We start from the raw sequence: 22,700 nt of genomic DNA on the forward strand, positions 1-22,700 counted from the left end.
CCCAACCCTATTGTACCGCCCGGGCTGGGCCTGGCCTCGCGGCTGGCGCGTACCAAGTGCGACGCGGGGAGGGCCACCCCCGCAGCGCCCGGGGACCGCGCTCCCGCCCCGCCCGCCGCGCCCCCTCCCTGGGGCTCGGGGCCTGGAGCCGGGGGACGCCTCTCCTGCAGCCGCGGCGGAGGGGACGCTACGGCTCCCGGAGGACGCCCGTCGAGCTGCCTCCCCCTGCGGCCGCGCGTTGGTACGCGCCGCAGCGCGAGGCGACTATGTAGGGAGCGCTCGGGTGACTCACGCGCCGCTAGGACTGGGGGGAGCGGGAGGGAGCGGGGATGGGAGCCCCCAGTCCCACCCTGGACCCTGCGAGCTCCGGCTCTAGGGCCTTGGCGGCAGCTTCAGATAAGCAGTCTTTCCCAAACCCACCTCAAAATCCGCCCGAGGGACGTCGGGAGCCTTGGAGGGTTACAAGGAGACCCCTAAAAGGGCTATGCTCTCTCTCCCCTGGTGATGGCTGGGGTGGGGAGAGACCCGGCCTGGGAGCCTTGCTGCGGCCCTTCCTGCATCATCCTACGGTTGGGGCTGTGTCTTCCCTGCTCCTCCGGGAGTAATTACAGGCCTGCACCACCGCCTTACCCAGGTCTCTAATCTGCTCCGGGTCTCTCCCGGCTCCGAACTGGGTGGTCCTGGCCCTAAACCTCCCCTAGACTCATCGGATGACCCCCCTCATGTACCCGGGAAGGATTTTCTCCCCTGTGTTCTGTCCAAGGAGGGAGTGAGTTCCTTCTGACCCGCCTCCCCCAAGTAGTTCTGCTTCCCAGCCCAGGGAAGTAGATCCCCCAATCCCCTTGTTAGTGCCAGCTGAGGTGGGCCTCAATCCAAGTCAGGCCCAGCCTGGGCAGAGAGGGGGGAGCTTGCTGGGAAGGTGGATCGATGCTGCTGCTGCAGGGACTGACGGGGCGGAAGGAGCAGGCGCAGCTGGGCCCTGCGCACCCCATCCCTGCCCTTTGTCCTGACCTCCAGAAGGTCAGTTGTCTAGTTCTTCATCGCCCAGAGATGATGCCCAGTGACCTGTTGTCCTCCTGCTCCCCTTTCCTACCAGTGTCTTCTTCCTTTGAGCAACTCCAGAAAGCAGTCATTTATTTTTTATTTTGATTTTATTTTTGGCTGCACTGGGTCTTGGTTGCTGTGGGTGGGGACTACTCTTCATTGCAGTGCGTGGGCTTCTCACTGCAGTGCCCTCTCTTGATTTGGAGCTTGGACTTTAGAGTGGGGGCTCAGGAGTTGTGGTACATGGACTTTGTTGCCCCACGGCATGTAGAATCCTCCCAGACCAGGGACTGAACCCATGTCCCCTGCATTGGCAGGCTAACTCTACCAGTGGACTAAACCTGTGAATGCCCAGAACGCAGTCATTTAAGAGGAGAAGGTTGGGAACAAAAGGGTCTGGGTCTCAGGCAACCTGGGAGCAAACAGTCCTGGGAAGAGTGAGTCGCTGAAGGCCTGAACCCGCTTCCAGGGCCAAGGAGGGCCTTCCCCAGTCCAAAATCATTAGAAAAGGATGATGCTAGAAGATCTACAACTAGAACTGGTAACCTGAAGCTACTGTCTTAACTTTTCTGAAATCCACTTTGCTCACCTAAAAAATTAGGAAAATAATAATACCATGAGCTATCATGGGTTTGCTGTAAAGGTTAAATAATGCAACATGGATGAAATGCTTAGCACTGAGCCTGGCACATAGGAAGTGCTTAATAAATAAGTATGATGGTGGGCATTCAGAAGTAAAAGCAGATTAGGATGAGGAGCAGAGCCCCATCTTTGTTGTCAGTCATCCTATCTGCAGGGTGAGGGGACCATGTGGGTGATAGAGTCCAGGTAGAGTCCTTTGTGAGGTCAGAGACCTCTGGGCCTGCATCTTTTAGAGCTTACCAGGCCCACACTGAGCCAGGCAGTGATTAGACCAAGAATTCATGAACAGAACCCAATATAGGAGAGCCATCTGGGTTCTGTACCCACAATCTTGAGAGTACAGTAGGAACAAAGACATATATAGGTGGGAATTGTGAGATACCTTCATTACCTGGAGCTCAAGAATAGTAGAGGGGGAAACAGTAACTGAAGATAAAGAGATAGGCCAGGGATGGCCTATAAGAAAAGGTTTGAATGCCAGTTGGCAACATGAACTACATAATGTAGATACTGGGGAGCTGTCGAAGGTTCTTCAGAAGGAGAAGGGTGAGCAATGCTTTGGAACTGGAAATCTTCCATTGTGTCTAATGGTCTAGGATGGACTTTGAGGAGTGCCCTGCAAAGAGTCAGTGTATAGCATTAGCCTACTCAGTGGTTCTCAACCAGAGGCAGTTTTCCACCCCAGGGGACATTTGGCAATGTTTAGAGGTATTTGTGGTTGTCACAACTAGAGATGCTACTGGCATCTAGTACTTAGACACCAGGATGTTGTTTAACATCTTGCAATGCACAGAGCACCTCCTGAACAGAGTCATCAGGCCTAGAAGGTCAATGGTACTGAGGTTGAGGAACCCTTCCCTGGACGGAGGGTGGAGGCACCTGCACTTCCTGGCAAGATGCTAGTTGTTAGGCAACTTGATGGTCAGTTCTCCCGGCCAGCCCCAGGAGGCTTCCTACACACTTGGTGGGTCCACAGGAAGTCCTGAGAGCACTGATGTCCTGTGATTGATACAGTTGGAAGAGACAGATGGAGTGCATTCCTCTCCATTTGCCCCCTAACTGATCAGGATCCTTGGTGCATCCCAGGCCCTGGCAGTTGATCAGATTTAGAGTGGGTATCTCTGAGTTTGGGGCTGGGTGAAAGTGCTCCGTGTTCCCCCCCCAAACATTAGACATCCCAGAGAAGGAGCAAGCAGGGCACTTGCAGCATCTTTGGCGACTGAGAATGCCCTGCCTTCTTCAGTGAGGGGCCCGGGAACTCTGTGGTCTCCCAAGTTCCTCCCCTACGCCCAGGGCAGTCCCCTCCCCCTTCAGGAAACAGGCTTGAATGAGCTGTCAGTTTTACCATGCGGCTGGGCTGGGCTAGGAGTCAGGTCACTGAAATATGTCCCCTTCCTGATCCCACTAGGGGGAGAGCAGGAGCAAGAGCATTTACAACCTCCTAGGTTAGGTGCGGGAGGGTCCAAAGCGGATCTGTCCAAGAGGTGAAGGAAATCACTGGGTGATTTGACAAAGAGATATGAATTGGGACCAAGCCTCTGGAGGCTGTCTCCACTAGTACACAAGTAGGAAATAGGAGGGGCCTCATGGTGGGTGCAGCTTGAGAGACCAGACATCAGATTCTCACACCCACCCTACCCCCAAGGCACAACAGCAAGAAGGGGTCTCTAACCCAGACCACACTGCTAGGGAACTGTAACCTCCAGGGCTCACTCCCTGGGGCTGGAGGTGGGGAATGTCCTTAAAGGCCAGTGTTGACACCAGCTGCAATACCGCTTCCCTCCCTCCAGATCTTGCAGAGGGGAAGTAACAGAGAGGGATTGGTGGGAGGAGGAACTCAGATTCCGGATTAAATAGGTTCAACCTTTTGGGTTCTTGGGCGGGGGGGCCGGGGGGGCCGGGGGCTCTGGTGCTCCTGCTAGGGATGGGAGGCTGTCCCTGCTGCATTAGTTTCCTGGGATAAGGAGCCAGGGTGAGGCTAGGGAGAGGGGTGGCTGTTGTTCTTAAATGTCCTGGCCCCCAAGAGGTGATGGAGAGGGATTGGGAGTTGGGACTGAGAGCCCTTGAAGAAGTTACTAAGGAGCCAGGAGGAGATCTTTTAGATTAGCCTGAGATGGACCCCGCCCCGCCCCCCCCACCTTGATTCAGGACTGGTGACTCTCTCTTGGAGGAGGAGTCCCAGAGAAAAAGAAGCCAGAAGGAGGAATCACAGGCAGAGAGGGGAAGAATCTCAAGAGGCTGTAAGATGGGCAGGGAGAGGCTCCGCCTTCAATCTCTCCAGACCCGCCTGGCCTGACAGCAGGCTGGGTGGGGTCGAGTGGCTGGCTGTGACTGTGACTCAGGTTTCTGTGGGCAGCCAAGGGCAGCCGGCAGGGAGGAGCCCAGACCAACAGACAGGCCAGCCAACTGCAGCTTTCACCTCAGCTGTCCTCTCCTGGGAATGCAGAAGGTTCTTCTCTAACTTTGCTGGCCTCTGAGGGCTAGCCCACCCCTGCGCTCTCATCCCCACCCTCAACTGACCCTCATGCTCTTTCCCAGAGCTCTCAGCCCAGGCACTGACACAGGACAGAGAGTCAAAGGTCACTGCCTCTAGAGAGTCCCCAGCAGGTCTGTGCCACAGGGAGAAGAGTATAATAATAGTTGGTTCTGCACCGAGAGGGACAGACTGGGGGAATCTTGGGTACTGGTTTTCAGGCTGAGCAGCTTGGGCCCCCCAGCCTTCCCCAGCCAGGATGGCTCAAGTCTGGTCGGGCTCGTTGTCATGGTGAAGACTAGGGGCTAGAATGCAGCTGCCAGTCAGGCTACCAGGCCTAAGTCAGAAGACGGGGCTCAGGGACTCATAGCACAGTCCTCTCAGAACTGACTAGCCAGGCAGGGATGGTTGGAGCTGAAACCAAAGAACTATGGTCAGGGACTGTAGGACTTCCCCTTGGTGATGGGTGAGGGTGTGGCCAGCTCATCCCCCTCGTATTTCTGGGGCCTGTTTGCTGGGCTGTGTGTCCAGAGAGTGGCTGAAAGAAAGGGAATGCACGTTTACTTTGTGCCAAGTGCTCTGCATACATGTCTCACCAATCTTCACAACAACTGAGAGAGCCAGCAATTTGCCTAAAATGGCAAAGCTAGGATTAAAATCCAGAACTGGCTGCTACCAACGCCAGTGATCTTTCTTTTCTGGGAACCAGTCTTGTTCTAGGGAAGAGAGAGGGAGAAATTGACCTGAACTTTATCAGACTGGATATTTCATCAGGAAGCCACGGTGGATGCAGGTGCTCGCTGCCTTTGGGGCTTGGGGACAGATGACCGTTCGAAGAGAAAGTCATTGGTGAAATGCTTGCCACATGGTAGGTGGTCATCAAATATTTTTGTAAAGAAGAAGCCAGATCTGTGTAGGAGCCATGGCCAGTTTTCTGGGACATCCTGGGAGCTTCTGGCTTTGAATTGCAGCAACAGCGGAAGAAGCTAGTTTGAAAGAGGGACTTTCCAAGACCATCCCTGACGGGAGGAATTTGCGGAGCATCAGAGTGAGGGTTAGGCAGGGTGGGAAAGAATTGTGTGGATGATACAGGATTACTGCAAGTTGCGGACGCCACCCAGTGGCCATAAACCAGGCGATAGGGAGCCATGTTACAAGAGTTCTCTGTGCGCGGAGCATTCTGGGAGTTGTAGTTGGGCTGCACTAAGGCGTGGTGTTACCAGTGGGACTGTTGGGTGCTGTGGTTCGGCGTTTATTGCGCGGGAATTACCCTCGTCTGCCGGACTACGAGTCCCGTGGTGCCCCGCGGCCAGCTGCGCAGGCGCGGTGAGTCGGTGCCGGTCAATTCTTAACGCTGAGGGGGCAGCTAGCTGGGTCGAGCTGTGTTGGGAGGGGTTGCCGAGTGGGTCTGTGGCGAGGCAGGGTAAGGCGGCCGGCACGATGTCGAGGCAGGCGAACCGTGGCACCGAGAGCAAGAAAATGGTAACCGGAGCGTGTGACCTCGGCGGGTGGGGCGGAATGGAGGTGTTCTGGGGAAGGGGCCCAGCGCGGGGTGCAAGTCTCAACTGGAAAGGCGCCTTCTACCTGCCCTGGGAGGGAGTGGTTCAACTGGAGGGAAGGAAGGGGCTCATTGGTGGGTCGAGAGCGGAGATTAGCTCTGGGAGCGTCCCGAGTGCCGGGCAGGTTGGAGGGCCGCTGGAGGAGCTCGAAGACCTCTTCCCCCGCCACCTGAGTGCTATTGCGTAAGAGACCAACAACGACGGTGACGATAATAGTAGCTCCCACTGTTGCTCTCTTACTGCGTTAGGCACTGGGCCATGCACTTTACGTCTGTTATCTCATTTAATCCGCAAAATAACTCGTCAGGTGGATGATAACATCGCCGCTTTAAAACTCAGATGTTGCATAACTTGCCCCTATTTACAGCTAAGACGAGTTAGGATTTGAACCTAAGTCTCTCTGACATCAAAGCTAATGCTTCAGACTACTGGACTATAATGTCTCCCACACTGTGCCGTGGTCATTGTGAGATGCTCAGGTACTGATTTAACCAGAAAGCAAGAAAGTAAGGGGTGGGCCAGAGTAGGCCGTAAGTGGTCTCCCTCTGGTGAAGGTGGACAGGCTCCCTTCTTGTCCTGGAAATAGTGGGACACCGTCTATCCTAGAAAGTTTGGCTGCTGGTGAGGGCTGGGCCTGGAAAGTAAGGTTGATGATGTTTTTCTCCAAACTAAGGGGATTTCTTGACAGGTGTTTGTTTTCTTTGGCATCTTCGTACTTCCTCTAGAATTGCCCATTTGTCTTTATTTTCCGATTTACAAACTGAGTTATTGAAGGTCGCATGCAGGGCAGATCTGCAGCCTTTTGTTGACACTCAGCTCTACAGAAGATGACCAAACTCCCATTACACCTTTGTATCTTATGCCAGGAACAGCCACCAAATACGGGCAGCTGGAGGCCCTGTGACTCCAGAGTAGTGCTGTACTTTTTCTCTGTTGGATCTCTTTTGAAAAGTTGATAATAGCTGTGGGTCTTCTCCCCAGGAATAGTAAATAGACAAACATAAACAGACATTTACTTACATTTAGGGGGAACTTGTGGGCCCCCGAAAATACTCTGTGAATCATAGGTTAAGAATTCCTGTTTTGGAGGAAATAAGAAAAAGGAAGAAGAGTGTTTTGCTAGGCAATAGTGTCATGCAGGTTAGCGGTCCCCAACCTTTTTGGAGTTAGGAACCAGTTTCATGGAGGCCAGTTTGCCAGTTTTCCATGGGGTGCGGGGGTGCGGGTGACTTGGGGATGGTTCAAGCACCTTACATAATTGTACACTTTGTTTCTGTTGCTGCGTCAGCTCCACCTCAGATCATCAGGCCTTAGATCCCAGAGGTTGGTGACCCCTGATGTATTATAAAAAGCATGGATATTTGTTGGAATCCTGATTGGTCTTCAGTTTACTTATCTATACAATAGGGAAATAATGCCTTTCTAGGATTCACTTTCATGCGTTGGAGAAGGAAATGGCAACCCACTCCAGTGTTCTTGCCTGGAGAATCCCAGGGATGGGGGAGCCTGGTGGGCTGCTGTCTATGGGGTCGCACAGAGTCGGACACAACTGAAGCAACTTAGCAGCAGCAGCAGCAGCAGGATTAAGTGAGATAACAGTGTAAAATGCAAGGGACATCATAAATGTTTATTTTCCTCTCCTTTTCCTCTATGAGCAGATATCAGAAGTCTTCCTGTTTAGTTTTCATATCTAACTCTTTTTCCTATCTTTTTTTAAAACTTAAAACAACACTGAAACTTTTAATACAAGTTTAGCAGGAACCTTCAGTCCCCACCCCGCAAACCCTCAGTATTCACTTAGTTTTGGTGAATTGAGGGAATTAAGGACAGGCATCAGTGCACTCCTGCTTCCAGAGTGTTGCTACTGCTGTGGTCTCTGCTTGGAACCTTCCCCCAGAGAGTATCTAGCTCCTCCTCACCTCATTTACAGGTACTCAGAGGTCACCTCCTCATAAAGGGCTTCCCTGACCTCCTGACTGGTTCTCAATCCCCTTACTCTGTCTCTCTTCAAGCACTGTCTTTTTCATTTAAAATGCTTCATTATAAATTATGTATTTACTTGTTTACTTATAGTCGCCCCATGAGAATGTAGCTCTACGAGAGCAAGGGTTGATTTGTTAACTGCTGTACTCCCAGCTCCTAAAACGATGCCTGGCACCAGGCGGTCTGTGTTAAATGAGTGGCGTGAGGGTTTGGTGCATCCTGTCATTCAGTTCCTGTCGGTACCCACCTCAGGCTTGTCATGTGATCCTCTTTGTGGCCACCTGGTTTTGACATGCTCCCCTTCTTTCCTGTCTGCCTGGGGAGCCTCAGCCTCTAGCAGTCCACTTCCCAGTCAGCCCAGCTTCCTTCTAATTGCTGTGTTCCCAGTTAACCCTTTCGAAACGTAAATGGTTAATATGGCCAAGGAATTAGATCTCTGCTTTTAATCTGTGCAAACAGAAACAACCCATTTGTCTAGCAAACTTTTCCTGGGTCCCAGCTCTGTGTAAAGCGCTGTGGGAAATGCAGAGTTGAAGTCCTAGTCCCCAACCCTGAGAAGCAGTCCTCTATGAGAGAGGTCGAAAAATACACAATGCCGGGAGCATAGACGTGTCTGGGATTGAGCCCTGGCTTCACTGCTTGCTTGTGTGACCTTGGGCAAGTGTCTTCATTGCTATAAATATCAGTTTCACTATCTTTATTAATTTTTGGCCACAGCAAGCAGCTTGAGGAGTCTCAGTTCCCCTATCGGGTACTGAACCCATGCCCCCTGCAGTGGAAGCATGGAGTCCGGAGCACTGGGCCACCAGGGACGTCCCAGCATCCTTTTCCTTTTTAAATTAAAGTTTATCTCCAACGCTGTGTTAGTTCCATGTGCACTCAGTGATTCAATGTGATGAAGTTGGTGCAAACGTAATTTTTTGTTTGGACTGCGGTTTTGCACTGTGACTTTTAAATCATCATAACTAGGTTCAAACACATCTTTATTAATCAGAATAGGAACCAACGCACTGTTTGGTTGTACAGTCAACACATTGTTGCCAACAAGAAATAAGCACGTTCATTCCTATATCGTAAAAATCTGTGATTTGGGATTCGACAAACACTTGAAAAGCATTTTCTGCCTGCCGCTGGTTGTGGAAGCTTTTTCCCTGCAAAAAGCTGTCGAGATGCTTGAAGACGTGGTAGTCAGTTGAATGAGGTCAGGTGAATGTGGCGGATGAGGCAAAACTTTGTTGCCCCATTCGTTCAACTTCTGAAGCTAAGTTGAAGCGCTGGTTGGGCGACACGTGGTCGGGCGTTGCCTTGGCGCAGAACTGGGCCCTTTTCTGTTGACCGATGCTGGCTGCCGGCGTTGCAGTTTTCGGTGCATCTCATCGATTGCTGAACATACTTCTCAGATATAATGATTTCGCCAAGATTCAGAAAGCTGTCGTGGAAGAGACAGGCAGCGGACCACCAGTGACTGTGACCTTTTCTTGGTGCAGCTTTGGCTTTGGGAGGTGCTTTGGAACTTCTTCTTGGTCCAGCCACTGAGCTGGCTGTTACTGGTTGTGATATAAAATCCACTTTTCATCACATATCACAATCTGATTGAGAAATGGTTCGTTGTTGTTGCGTAGAGTAAGAGAAGATGACACTTCAGAATGATGATATTTTTGATTTTCAGCTCATGAGGCACCCACTTACTGAGCTTTTTCACCTTTCCGCTTTGCTTCAAATGCTGAACCGTAGAACGGTTGGCACTGCGTCCTTTGGCCGCTTCTCGTGTAGTTATAACAGGATGAGGTTGGTGGTCCTCTCCATCGGTCACTGCCGTTGCATGCTTGTCAGCTCCCGATGGCTGGCCACCGCGCTCCTCGTCTTCAAGGCTCTCGTCTCCTTTGTGAAACTTCTTGAAGCACCACTGCACTGCACATTTATTAGCAGTTCCTGGGTCAAATGTGTTGATATTGAGAGTTGTCTCTGTTATTTTATGACCCATTTTGAACTTGAATAAGAAAATCGCTCAAATTTGCTTTTTGTGTAACATCATTTCCCTAGTCTAAAATAAACATAAGGGACTTCCCTGGTGGTCCAGTGGTTAAGATTCTGAGCTCCCAATGCAGAGGGCCCAGGTTAGATCCCTGGTCAGGGAACTAGATCCCATATGCTGCAACCAAGAGCTCACGTGTTATAACTAAGATCCAGAGCGGCCAAATAAATATTTTTAAAAAATAATAAAATAAACATAAAAAACACCAAGTAGTGTCATTAGCAAAAAATCATAAAGTGAGAAATGTGCATTAAAATGATGTATAACATAACCACATTTATTTAAGAATGTATTCCAGTATCAAACAGCAGAGTTCAACAGTGTAAAACCACAATTACGTTTGCACCAACCTAACACTATACACAGAGGAGGCAATGGCACCCCACTCCAGTACTCTTGCCTGGAAAATCCCCTCGATGGAGGAGCCTGGTAGGCTGCAGTCCATGGGGTCGCTAAGAGTTGGATGTGACTGAGCGATTTCACTTTCACTTTTCACTTTCATGCATTGGAGAAGGAAATGGCAACCCACTCCAGTGTTCTTGCCTGGAGAGTCCCAGGGACGGGGGAGCCTGGTGGGCTGCCGTCTCTGGGGTCACACAGAGTCAGACACGACTGAAGCGACTTAGCAGCAACAGCAACACTATAGACTACAAAATGGTCAGCACACAGGCATTTTTATTAGTAAAGATATTAATTAACCTTTGTGTGTTTAGGCCTGCCCTTTTTTAGTGTTGTGACTATATTCTCCAGAGCTCAGGTGAGTTACTACTTGAGTAGCAGCCCTCAGAATCTCTGTGACAGGATGGAGAGTGATGAAGAGGGAGGGACTCAGTCTTGTTAGTGACCTTCCTTCCCTAGCATCTTGCGGGGCAGTCACACTGGATTACTTTTGTTGACAAAAATAGTAAGTATGACTCTTAATAAGTATCTTGGAACTTTAGCTCCAAAGGTTAGCCCCCTAAGGAGTTGTGATGTTTTGTTTGGTGCACTGACTACAAAGCTGCCTGAGAACCGTCAAGTACAGTGGCTTACCTGAGTGTAGGGCTTGGCTTAACTTACTCTGCACAGGGTGCCTGAAGTACTTGACTCTGCCAGCATGAAATCACTCCTGTGGTTTCTTGGTCTGCAAAGCATCTTTAAGTCCATTATCTCATTAGACCCTCCCCTTCCATCAACCCTGTGATTGGCACGGCAGATTTCACTGTTACTTTTTTTGTTGGAAAAGATTGAAGTTCAGCAGAGGGAAGTGACTTAGCTCAAGTCTTTCGGCCAGTGACAGGTCTATACTTAGAATCAGGTCTTCTGACTATAAACCCTGGATCCTTCTATATGCCTTACTAATTGCTTTAAAGTTCTTTATAGTGATTCAGAATCTCCCTCTTTGAACCTAGTTCAGAGTGCTTTCTGGCACCACGCCACAGAGAAGCAGTTGAAGAACAAAAATAACAACATCTACTTTTTTTTTTTTTGGTCTATGTGGGATCGAACCCATGCCCCCTGCAGTGGAAGTGTGGAGTCTTAACCACTGGACTGCCAGGGAAATCCTACAGTACCTACTCCTTGCATAGGTACTATGCGGCAGGCACTCTACACACGTTGTCTCACTGATAATCCTGAAGGGCAGATAATGTCACCACTGTACAGCTGGGAAAAGCTGATGTTCAGGGAGATTAAGCAGTGACTTAGGTTGACTTAATAGCTTTTACAGGACAGTGCTGAGCACTAAGAGGAGTGAGTCTCAGTTACTTAACCTAGCGCCTGTAAAATGGGGATAGATAGTGTTTATTTTGCTGACCTCTCATGGTTGTTGTGAAGATCAATAAGTAACTATCTCTGAAGAGACTCTAAAAAAGTTTTATAAATGTTAACGATCATTATTATTAAACATAATTAAAGCAGTCTGAAAGTAGAAGTTTTGAGAAGAGATTCCTGTTTCTGTTGGGAGGAAGAATGTGCTTCTGTTCAGTGACAAAATGGGGCTGGTTGAATTATGTGACCTTTATGGTACCGTGGAACCTTAAGTTATACCGGTCTTCAGACTGCAGCCTCTCGTTACTTCTCTGAGTTCCTCTCCTGTTTCTCTTGGGTTTACTCATCTCTAGCCACACTGCTGTCCTAGCTGTGTCTCACACATAGCAGACGTACTCCCACCTCAGGGCCTTACACTTGCTGCCTTCAGTTTTTTCACCTACATGTCTTCATGGCTTTCCCTGATTACCTTCGGGTCTTTGTACAACCATCATCTTAATGAGGCCTTTTCTAACTACCCTATCTAAAATTGACACCCCCCGCATACACATATGCTGCTGCTAAGTCGCTTCAGTCGTGTCCAACTCTGCGACCCCATAGACGGCAGCCCACCATGCTCCCCCGTCCCTGGGATTCTCCAGGCAAGAACACATACAGGTGAACATAAATATTCACTAATCTTCTTTTATGCTCATTTTCCTCCGTGGCTCTTATACTGTCTGGCACACCGTTTATTTATTCAGTTCATTGCTTGTTTCCCTCCTGTTAGTAGTTCCTGGTACATAGTAAACCTTGAATGAAAGGTTTTTCCTACACTACAACTCATTCCTGTTTTTAAAGTCTGAAGACCTTTTAAGGTGTGCACTATTTATGTCATGAGCTATTCCACATAGGCTTGGTTCATAATTGAGTGGAGATAAACTTAGAAATTAAGAGAGGCTGTGGAGAGTCTGGGTCAGATTCCATTCCCAGATTCCAGGCTTCTTGATTGTGTGAGCACCGACAGATCTGTTTAGGGCCTTGATTTTTCTTACTGATAAATTGAGGGCTGCTGCATGTTTAAAGTGCTTAATAACATCGTGATACGTATGTTACTTGGCATCATGGTGGGCAAGGCTCTTGGATTCTCCATCCAAGGACTCATTAATAATGCAAGGAAAGCTCTCCTGATTTAATGCCGCAGCGCCAACTCTATGGACTGGTTACTGCTGGACTGTCTGCATCCATTCACGCCCAGGCCACTCTAATGCCAAACCCTTAACTTTACTAAAAATCATTCTTCTGCTTAATAGCTCCCCTTTAACTGCCATACTTGGTAATATACCCTGATCTTGGAGATACCCTGATCTGTTTTAGTTGAATTTAGAGAGCTTACTTTTTCAGAAGCTGATTCTCTTTGACTCCGTAGTACAGCTATCTTTTGTTTTTTTGGGGGGGAGGTGATTAATACTGCAGTTGTGGGGAACAGTGAGCAGAATGAACAGTGGCTTAGAAACTTCTGGTTTCTGTCTCCCCGATTACTTTTGTCAATAATTAGCTGTCCTTGGACAAATCACTGAACCATTCTGAGGCTCAGTTTCCTCATCTCTAAAACCAGATTGGTTCCTGCCCTTTATGCTTTACAGAGTTAGTGTGGAATGGAAACTGAGATAATGAAAAATAGAATGCAGTATGTAAGCAAAAGGCACTCGCATTACCCTTCTTGCAGTGACCTCATCGCCAGGCCATGAGGATGAGGTGAGGAATAATGGGTCCTGGGAGTCTGGGCTTTGACTTTATCTTCCTCAGAAGACTTTCAGACAGGAATGTGCTCTGCTGCAAGTCTGACAAGCCTCCATGCAGAAGGGACTGCTTGGGTGGCACTTGATTTTCAGCCTTACTTCTATGTAAGTACGTTGACCCAGATGTTAACACGTTTCTCACTTTAACTTTGATAATGCCTTTGCTCCAACCTGCTGCTTTTATTCTATAGTCTTGTATTTGCTGTTCCTTTCACCTTCCCATCTCTCTGTTTTTTGGTAGGTAGGTGACAGGATTCTTTATCTGAGAAAGAGATTCTGTGATTCTAACTGTGGTTGTAATAGAAGCCAGTCCAGGTCAATATTGTGTTCCAGGCACAGAAAAGATTGTATTTCCTTCAGTTACCCCTTTTCTGCAAACACTTGAGCTGTGTCAAGAGGAACATTATTTTTTCCCCTGTTGGTGACTTGGAGGGGTCTTCACTAGTGCAGTGGACTTCATCTGGTACTTCATTCCTCCCTGCTCCTCTGCTGCTCCTAGACGGGGCCTTAGGAGTGCAGTTAGGCTTGGCAGCTGTGGTGGGGTCCTGGGTCAGCAGAAGTCACCTCGGCGTGTTGGAAGGGTGACTACTTAGTGGATGAGGCACCTTTCTCAGCCCATTTTCTAGTGGGTCTGGTTGCAGCCCTGTTGCATTGACCCTAGGGAGCCAGATTCTTTGGCTACTCCACAGAGGATGATGCTCTTTCCCACCGGACACCAGTAACCTTCCTTTGAATTCTGCCAGTTGCATTGAGGCTGATCTAGACTCTCACCACACTTTCTCTTTTGTGTGGCTTGCTCCTGACTGCCTTTTCAATCTCTTTTAGAGCTCTGAGCTCTTCACCCTGACCTACGGGGCTCTAGTTACCCAGCTCTGCAAGGACTATGAAAATGATGAAGATGTGAATAAACAGCTGGACAAAATGTGAGTGAGCTCCTCTGTGGGAGAGACAGGAATGAGACTCCTGAGCATACCGAATCTCCGTGGTCCCTTAGAGCCCAGAACAAGGTCCTCTGTCACAGCCAACCCTTCTGGTGCTGTTTCCACTGCTTATTTATTGGGAGGTTTGGGGATTGTCCTCATTGTCCCTTACCACCAACAGCATTACATGCAGACATAAGACATTCAGACCCCATAATATAGTCGGTTCTCTCATTTCTTTCCCAGGGGCTATAACATTGGAGTCCGACTGATTGAAGATTTCTTGGCACGGTCAAACGTCGGGAGGTGCCATGACTTTCGGGAAACTGCAGATGTCATTGCCAAGGTCATTATCCTGGGCCACCAGGCCATGCTGAAGAATTGTCATTGGAAGGCACTGCTTACCACCTTCTTCCTTAGAGAGGCCCTTAGTATTCCAGAAGAATAGCTACAGCTGTCTGGGCCAAAGAAGCCTTCCCTGGTGGTTTAAGAATAGTACAGATTATGAGAAAGGGAAGAATGGTTGGGAGCACCCCTGTGGATTAAAGCCCCACTGGAAGGAGAGGGGTGCGGAGTTGTGCACAGTTGCTTTTCCTTCTTTGCCCTGAATACCTGAAGCTTCAGTGTCTTGCGGAGGCCCCAGTTTTTTCCAGAGCCACTTAAGTCCCCTTTCTGGCCCCATCACTTCACCTTACCTGGTGCACAGCCCCTCCTGCTCTTCCCGTAGTGCCATTGTGTGTCTCCTGACAGGTGGCATTCAAGATGTACTTGGGCATCACTCCAAGCATCACCAATTGGAGCCCAGCTGGTGACGAATTCTCCCTCATTTTGGAAAATAATCCCTTGGTGGACTTCGTGGAACTTCCTGATAACCACTCATCCCTTATTTATTCCAATCTCTTGTGTGGGGTGTTGCGAGGAGCCTTGGAGATGGTGAGTGCAGCTCTTTTCCTTCTGAGACACCTGAAAGGTGGTAGGGTCTTAATACATGCTTGAATGAATGAATGAGAGTGAAAAGAAGGGTCTAGAGCTCACCTGGCACTTCGCTGCTGGAGATGGTGAGGCTGCCAAGCACAGGATCCCAGTTGGAGATCTCTACATGGTGGTGATCCTCATTGCTTAGGCTGGGAGGCGGTGCCATCAGCCCCCAAAGCCCAGGAGCATCCATTCCCAGATTGGCTTATCTGGTGGCAGTTTAATTTGCGAGTGTTCTTTCTAAGTCTCCCGTTGGGTCGGGGCCACTGCCTTTTACACAGGAGCTAGCAACCTTGTCCTTGTGGAAACCAGCCCCCTTGTCTAGGCTGCTCTAGGTGAGGCAGTTACAGCTGCATCCCCAGTGATTTCACAGAGGCCCGTTCATTTTCACACTGTCCCCCAGGTCCAGATGGCTGTGGAGGCCAAATTTGTCCAGGATACCCTGAAAGGAGATGGTGTGACAGAAATCCGGATGAGGTTCATCAGGCGGATTGAGGACAACCTCCCAGCTGGAGAGGAATGACCATCCCCAGGACTTCAGGGCAGCTAGCAGGAAGCACTTGTTGGATCAGAAAGCCTCAGTGCTCCTTCTGCCTTTGAGAATTCAGTGACTCTTTAACGGATGTTATATATTCTTCTAACCTTGTTTCCATTCTCCGTGTTAATAAAGAGCAGACTGTGATATAGTCTGTTTACCTACAAGTGTGCGCATTCAGGAGCGAAATTCTGTGCTCCCTTTCCCTTCAAAGGGGCTGGATGTAGTCATCCTTGGTTGGACTAGAAGGAGCTCCAACCATTTTACATTCCTGTTTGAATTTTCCAAAGCAGAACCCACGTTGACCCCATTAAGAGGCAAACCTCGCACACCTATACCTGGGTCTTCAGAAAGTCATTGGTGAGTGACTGTAGGGGGTCCAGAACTCACCGGACAGGGAGGAGATGGTGGGAGGGGTGGGGCGGATTTGCCGGCTGGAGTGATACCCTCCAGTGCTTGCCAGGAAAGGGGAGCCAGTCATGCCAGAAACATTGACTTCTGGGAAACCACCCAGGTCTCTCATTCCTCCCTGCTGTTTGGAGGCAACATCTCCTCTTTTTACAGAGGGTCCATCTTTTTTTCTTACAGATTCTTCAATAAAGACACATTCTTGAGTGAAACCCCAATCATGTCCTGTTTTCTTTCTGCTCAGCCCTGGGAATTTTGTTACAATGTGGTGTGGAGACCTGCTGGGTTCTGTGCCCTACCTTGATTTTATCTAATCCAGAAACACATCTCCCTGTGGACCAGAGTCTGGGAAGTCTGGGAGCAAATGAGGCTCCTTCAGAGTCATTTTTGAGTCTACTGTCTATAGCAAAATCTAGATGCAGACCAGTATCCCAGATGTTCCTAAAATGGACTATCCTGGGCTCTTGGCCACCACGTTGGAGGATTTGGCTAGAAAGACCATGAAAACCTTGTTAGGGTGCCATTTAATGAGTGCTTACCAAGTGTCATCACTGCACTGAACACTTTGTATGCATTATCTAATTCACGGTAATATCATTTTTAGGAGAAGGCCACAAGTTGCCCAAGGTCATACAGCTAGTAAGTGGAGAAGCTAGGGTTCAAAGCCCCAGCCAGACTCCATAAGCCCATGTCGTTTTTTTTTCTGTGCTGGGTCTTAATTGTGGTACATGGGATCTAGTTCCCCGACCAGGGATAGAACCTGTGCCCCCTGCAGAGGAAGGTGGATCCTCAACCCCTGGACCACCAGGGAAGTCCCCACAGCCCACATTCTTAACCATGATGCCGGTTCACACTGTGGGATGGTGGGGCAGCAGGCCTGCGGATCCCTCTCTCAGTCTCACAGAGGTTAGGATAGCTTTTAAACAGAGGGGTCAGAGGTCAGCAGGCCATATTTGGTAACACTTCTTGGGGACAGCCTCTGGCCTTGAGGTCCAGATATTCAGGTTGTTGGGGTGAAACAGAGCCCCAAACCTTCCCCAAGGTTAGTGGACAAGCCTGAGATGAGGGGAGCATTGTGCTTGAAGTGTGTCTGGTCATAAAGTTCTAGGGCACTAGAACTCCCGACCTGCCTCCTCCAGCTGGGTTAAGCTGCTGACGAGGAGGAAAGATCACTTCCGGGGGCCATAAAGAAGGCCGAGCGCCGAAGAATTGATGCTTTTGAACTGTGGTGCTGGAGAAGACTTGAGAGACCCATGGACTGCAAGTAGATCAATCAATCCTAAAGGAAATCAGTCCTGAACATTCATTGGAAGGATTGATGCTTAAGCTGAAGCTCCAATACTTTGGCCTCATGTGAAGAACTGACTCATTGGAAAAGACCCTGATGCTGCAAAAGATTGAAGGCGGGAGAAGGGGATGACAGAGGATGAGATCACTGACTCGTGGACATGAGTTTGAGCAAGCTGCAGGAGTTGGTGATGGACAGGAAAGCCTGGCGTACTGCAGTCCACGGGGTCGCAGAGTTGGACACGATTGAGCAACTGAACTGAACTGATGCTTCCTCTAGGATCCCCTTCTTCTCCAAGCCTCTTTACCTCCCCCTCCAGAGACATATGGTTTGGGGCCCCAGTGCAGGCACCGCATTTTGGTCAACTGCATCCTCAGCACCCAGCATGGGGTTGGGTGCAGTCACACCAGAGTGTGAGGGAATGAGCGCACGGCTGATGGAGTGAATGTTGGGGCCCGATGTGGAAAGCGTGTGGTGTCTGGACCTGCCAAGAAAAGTGTGCTGCACCACCCTTGGTTTCTCCAGGGGGGCCCTCGCCCTTCCTCTCCTCCTAGTACCACAGCCTACTTTCCAGCAGCTGTTTGTATGGCGTGAGGTTTTGGATATTTCCTTTCCCAGAATTTAACTTGGGCAGCATTACAGGGTCGGAAAGCTGTGGAAACAAAGTCCCCTTAGTAAGTTCTCCCAATTACAACTTCACAGTTGTGTGATGTGCATTCAGGGGCTGAGGGAAGGGAAAGGGCTGAGGGCTATGAGCTATTCGGAACATCACCTCATTCTCTCCCCAGATGAGCCAACCATACAAGGCCGAGCTACCCAACAGCTGCTCCCCCCACCTCTGAAATTAATTAGCTGTAGATTACATACCCCTTTGCTTTACTGTGGCTGAGGTTGGACCACCCCCTGCCCCATAACCCCCAGGCTAGGCCATTCCCCATTCATGATGTACTGGCACACCCTCCTGACAAGAAGGGGCAGGGTTGCCTGGCTATATGGGAATGGCTGACTAACCAGGTGGGGTTCCCAAAGAGCCTGGATAGCGGGAGAAGTCCATGCTGGTGGCTTTGGGGCTTGGCGCTGGCTGGGCAGAGCGCTAAGGAAAGGCCTTGTCTGCAGCCTTTGGCCACCAGGGGTCTCCAGATCACCACTAACATCCCAGAGAGTAACCATGGGATCCCTGGTTTTCAGAATTTGCCAGAAGATGCACCTGATGGAGCAAATCTCAGAGGCTGGTCAGAGCCTGAAAGTGCCCCCTTCCTTTAGTCACAACCATTTGAAAACAAAGCTCCCATGGCTGCCCAGGGTGTTGGAAAAAACACATTGGCAAAGAAGCCTCTGGCTTCCATTCACACCCCATACTCTCATACTCCTGAGTATGAGACATCCAACCTCCCGAGTTGGATGCGCTAGCTCTGAGCCCTTGTCTAACTAACTCCCTCACTTCCTGAGTGGAGACCAGAGTACCAGCCCTCTTCCCCTGATGTAAGAGGGTCCTGTCCCTGCCCCAGCCCCCAACAAGTGACATTTCCAGATTCAGGGTACCCCTTTCTCTGGCAGATTGGCTGCCCCCTACATTTGTCCTGGGCATCCAGGTCTGAGAAGGAGGTGGCCACAGAGCCCCAGGAGCAGAAATGGCATTAAGTAAAATTAAAACAGTCTCCTAACAAGTAGTTCATTGTGGCTGCTAGGGGGTGGCGGTGCAGGAAAGGCATCCTCCATTCTCCTGGAGCTTAAGTGCTACCATGTGCTGTTCCCTGGAAGCCAGAGGGCCGGTGGGAGGGAGGGGAGGGTGGCGGCAGGCGTGGAGCCTCGCTTTTACCAATCCCCAGCCTTTGATGTAGGGCCAGGTCTGACCCCAGGACGGCCGCTGGCCACTGCCAGGGGAGCTGTGGGATGCAGCGCATTCCTGGGGGCAATTTGCGCTTCTGGCAGAAGGAGAGGAAAGTTTCTACTGTGGGGAAGAGGGTGGAGAGAGGGCGCTGCAGCAGAGTTGAGGGGGTGGGTGCTGTAAGGAATAATGGAGGGAGTCAAGGCACAGGGCAGCAGCCTCCTGACTCGACCTGGCTCACTTAGCCTGTGAGCTCGAGGCCTGCTCCAGGAAGCCTTCTCTGATGGACCCAAAACAGGTGAGAAGCAGTACCCTCACCCCCCACCACACAGGTATAGCCCTGGGAGATGCTGAGAGAAGCAGCTGCTTGTCCCTCCTGGCTCTGGAGGCCTGGACCATCAGTCATGGGGGCATCTAGGACCGAGCCAGGCTGGAAGAGGGCTGGGAAGATGGCTTGATGAGCATGACAGCATGTGAGTGAGTGCAGACCAGTGTTATTCATAGCAACAGCTAATATTTATTGCAGAGCGACTCTGCCAGTGCTAGTCTAAGCACTTCACATGCATCTCTCGTTGAGCATTCACAATACCCCTATCATTATTCCATTTTGCAGATAAGAAAACCGAGATGCACAGCTGACACATAGTGGATTCAGGACTTGAACCAAAACAGCCCAGGATTGGACACCACGCTCTTCTCCAGTATATTCTGGGTTGCATATGTGTGTTTTTGTATTTCCCTGGGTGACTGTTTGCCTGTGTTCCTTGAGGAGTGTGTCTGTTATGTGAATTCTTTCATTTAATGAAAATGTAGCCCTGAGTTGAGGGCTGGAGACACGATGCTGGGAGCTTTTATCCGTGGGGAAGCAGCTGAAGGCATGTATGGTGATGGGGAGGACAGGTTGAAAACGTGGAGCCAAGGGTGAGCCCCAGCTCTGCCACTTATTGGTTATGTGACTCTGGATGAAGAATTGGAACTCTGGTCCTTAGTTTTTTTGTCTGGAAAATGGGGATAATAATGCCTACCTTGCTGACTGTTTTGAGGGTAAAACAAAATGAAGTATGTGTATTTCCTGGCCTAGGCTGAGTGTTCCCTAATTGGCAGTTATGATGAACATGATATTTGGGGGAATTATCTTGCAGAATTGCTGTGTGTGGATATATGAGTGTCTGCAGATGGTAATTTTGCAAAATCAAGTCCATGCCTCTATTGTTCATTGCTGTATCCCCAAGTGTCTAGCATCATTTTCAGCACAAAGCAGGTACTCAATAAATTTTTATTCACTGTTGACTAAGTGTAAGAATGGAGTAAGGAGGGCCCATAGAGAGAGGGTGGATGGGCAGTGTGAACTCAGGGCAAAACGAAAATGCAGAGCCCCTGGTTCAGAAAAGATGACCCAAAAGAGCCCTAAACCAAGCCCTTCTGAGCTGCAGGCCCATGAAGCCAGCCCCAGCCTCCCCTTGCCTTTGAGCATCACCAGCCCCCAGCCCTCCCCCAGCCCAGCTGGGAGGGAGTATAGGAGACTCCGCCCAGGCCTGTGCTTCCCAGGCTGCCTGAGGATTGCTCAGTGTAAGCAGGCCAGGAAGGGACTCAGTGACCTGCAGACGTCTCCCCCAGGGAGCCCCTCCTGAGCCAGGCCATTCCTGAGAGCAGCCCTCTTGCCCTCCATCTGTCTAGGAACTTACCCCCCACCCCAAACCACCAACCAGGCCTCTGGGTGGTCTGGGCACATGTGGTCACATTTAGATGTTGATTGAAGCAAAATTGTTATAAGATTAGAATATTTAAGGTAACTTCAATTTCCATGGAATTACTGGGATTTTTGAGGATGGGGCTGAGAGGTCCCCAGGGGTGGAAGTGAGGAGAACGGTGGGGGCTGCAGGAGGGGTCTTCATTACCCTAGTTCTGTAAGAGAGGCCTCTGGTAGCTGGAAAGAAAGAAGGGCTCAAGAGAGGGACGGGCTTCCCAGGAATTGTAGAACCAAGAGTCCAGTCCCCTAGGGAGTGGGGTGGGCATGAAGGTGTGCAGAATCACCAAGACCCTGGGAGAGTAGGGACAGTTACCAGCACCCACCCCCTCCCCAGATGACTTGCACACCCCAGGCCACACATCCATGCTAACGTCCCTCTCTCCCCTCAGTTTGCCTGGCAGATGGAAGGGATGGCAAGAGGAAGATTCCGTTCAGGTCCTCCCCAGGCTCCAACCTAGAGTGGTTGGAGCCCAGAGAGTTTTCTTACTGACTTGTCAAGACAGAAATCTAGAAGGAGTGGGAGAATCACGGTGACAGTAATCACAATTGCTAACATTAGTTAAGTCGTTACTATGTGCCAGGCTTGGGTTAAGCCCTTTATAGTCACTGTTTCTAAGAGGCCCGATAGCATGGTGGGAAAGCGGGGAGACTGGGGAGCCAGCCTGCATGGAGTCGCTTCCCAGCTCACCCACTTCCTAGCCAGGTGACCATGGGTGAGTCAGTTAACCCCTCTGTGCCTCTGTTTTCCCACCTGCACAGTGGGGACAATACTCTTATCTATCTCAAAGGACTGGTGTGAGGATTCAACGAGTTAATCCGTGAGAAGTTCTTAGAACAGTGCTTGGTATGGAGTAAGAGCCCCGCAAGGGTTAGCTGTTGTCATCAGGGACTATCATTATCCCCCTTTTAAAGAGGAGGAGTTTGAGGTTTGAAGAAATGAGGTCACTTGCCCACAGTCACAAAGAGGCAGAACTGCGATCCCAACCCAGGTCTGCGTGACTCCTCAGCCCGTGCTCTAAACGGGGCAGGAGAGGCCATCATCGGCTCTGCCAGGGCTGTGCTAAGCAGGTTACGAGCCTCGTCTGGTTCACTTTAACCAACCATCACATTTCCTAGAACAGTCCTTGAATCCCTTTTTTTTGGCCTCAGATTCTTGTGGCTGAGGAAGTCCAGAGATGGGTAGCAACTTGTCCAAGGCCACACAGCAGGCAACCACAGGCAGAGCTGACCCACTGATATCTAGGCACCACCAGAGACAGATCAAGGCTGAGCAGGGGGGGATGGGGAACCGGCTGGGCGTCTGGCCTGGCTCTTAGCCCAGAGGTGAGCCTTGGCAGGAAAGTCTGCGACCTATGGCACACAGATACTCATTTCCTACCTTGAAGTTTGCTGGGCCAAGAACTGGTAGAACAGCAAGCGGCTATGGAGGGTCGTGGCAAGACTGTCTCAGCCTTGCTTTGGGGAGGGGCAGCTGAGGCCCACCTTAAGGGTCCAGTGAAGACCAGGGACCACAGGACAAAGGACAGGGCCAGACTTGGCCTCCTAGGGCCGGCTGAAAGGTGCAGGAGCTGGAGCCCTCTCTGCCTGCAGGGCCTTCAGCAGGGGGAGAAGAAGAGAGGCGGGGGATGTATGAGGCACGTAGAACCAGGCTGGCGGGGGGCTCAGGAAAGTGTAAGGGGTGAGTCAGAAGAATCAGCGGAGAAGGCGATGGCACCCCACTCCAGTACTCT

General features: G+C 50.3%; 1 protein-coding gene and 1 non-coding gene across 9 annotated transcripts; both read left to right on the forward strand.

The window, feature by feature from the left end:
• The first annotated feature begins 1,943 nt into the window (after window positions 1-1,943).
• TRAPPC3 (trafficking protein particle complex subunit 3) lies at window positions 1,944-20,510 on the forward strand. Of its 8 annotated transcripts, none has more exons than XM_010803674.3 (6): window positions 1,944-2,232; window positions 4,869-5,027; window positions 14,092-14,189; window positions 14,433-14,532; window positions 14,937-15,119; window positions 15,565-16,322. In XM_010803674.3, the coding sequence occupies exons 2-6, from the start codon at window positions 5,025-5,027 to the stop codon at window positions 15,682-15,684; spliced, it is 504 nt and encodes a 167-aa protein (XP_010801976.1). In that variant the 5' UTR covers window positions 1,944-2,232; window positions 4,869-5,024; the 3' UTR covers window positions 15,685-16,322.
• On the forward strand, window positions 9,767-9,839 carry TRNAG-CCC (transfer RNA glycine (anticodon CCC)). Its single transcript has one exon. It is a non-coding gene; the product is annotated as a tRNA-Gly (tRNA).
• Window positions 20,511-22,700: the final 2,190 nt, after the last annotated feature.

This window comes from Bos taurus, chromosome 3 (genome assembly GCF_002263795.3).
Source record: "Bos taurus isolate L1 Dominette 01449 registration number 42190680 breed Hereford chromosome 3, ARS-UCD2.0, whole genome shotgun sequence".
In the NCBI taxonomy this organism is placed as follows: Eukaryota; Metazoa; Chordata; class Mammalia; order Artiodactyla; family Bovidae; genus Bos; species Bos taurus.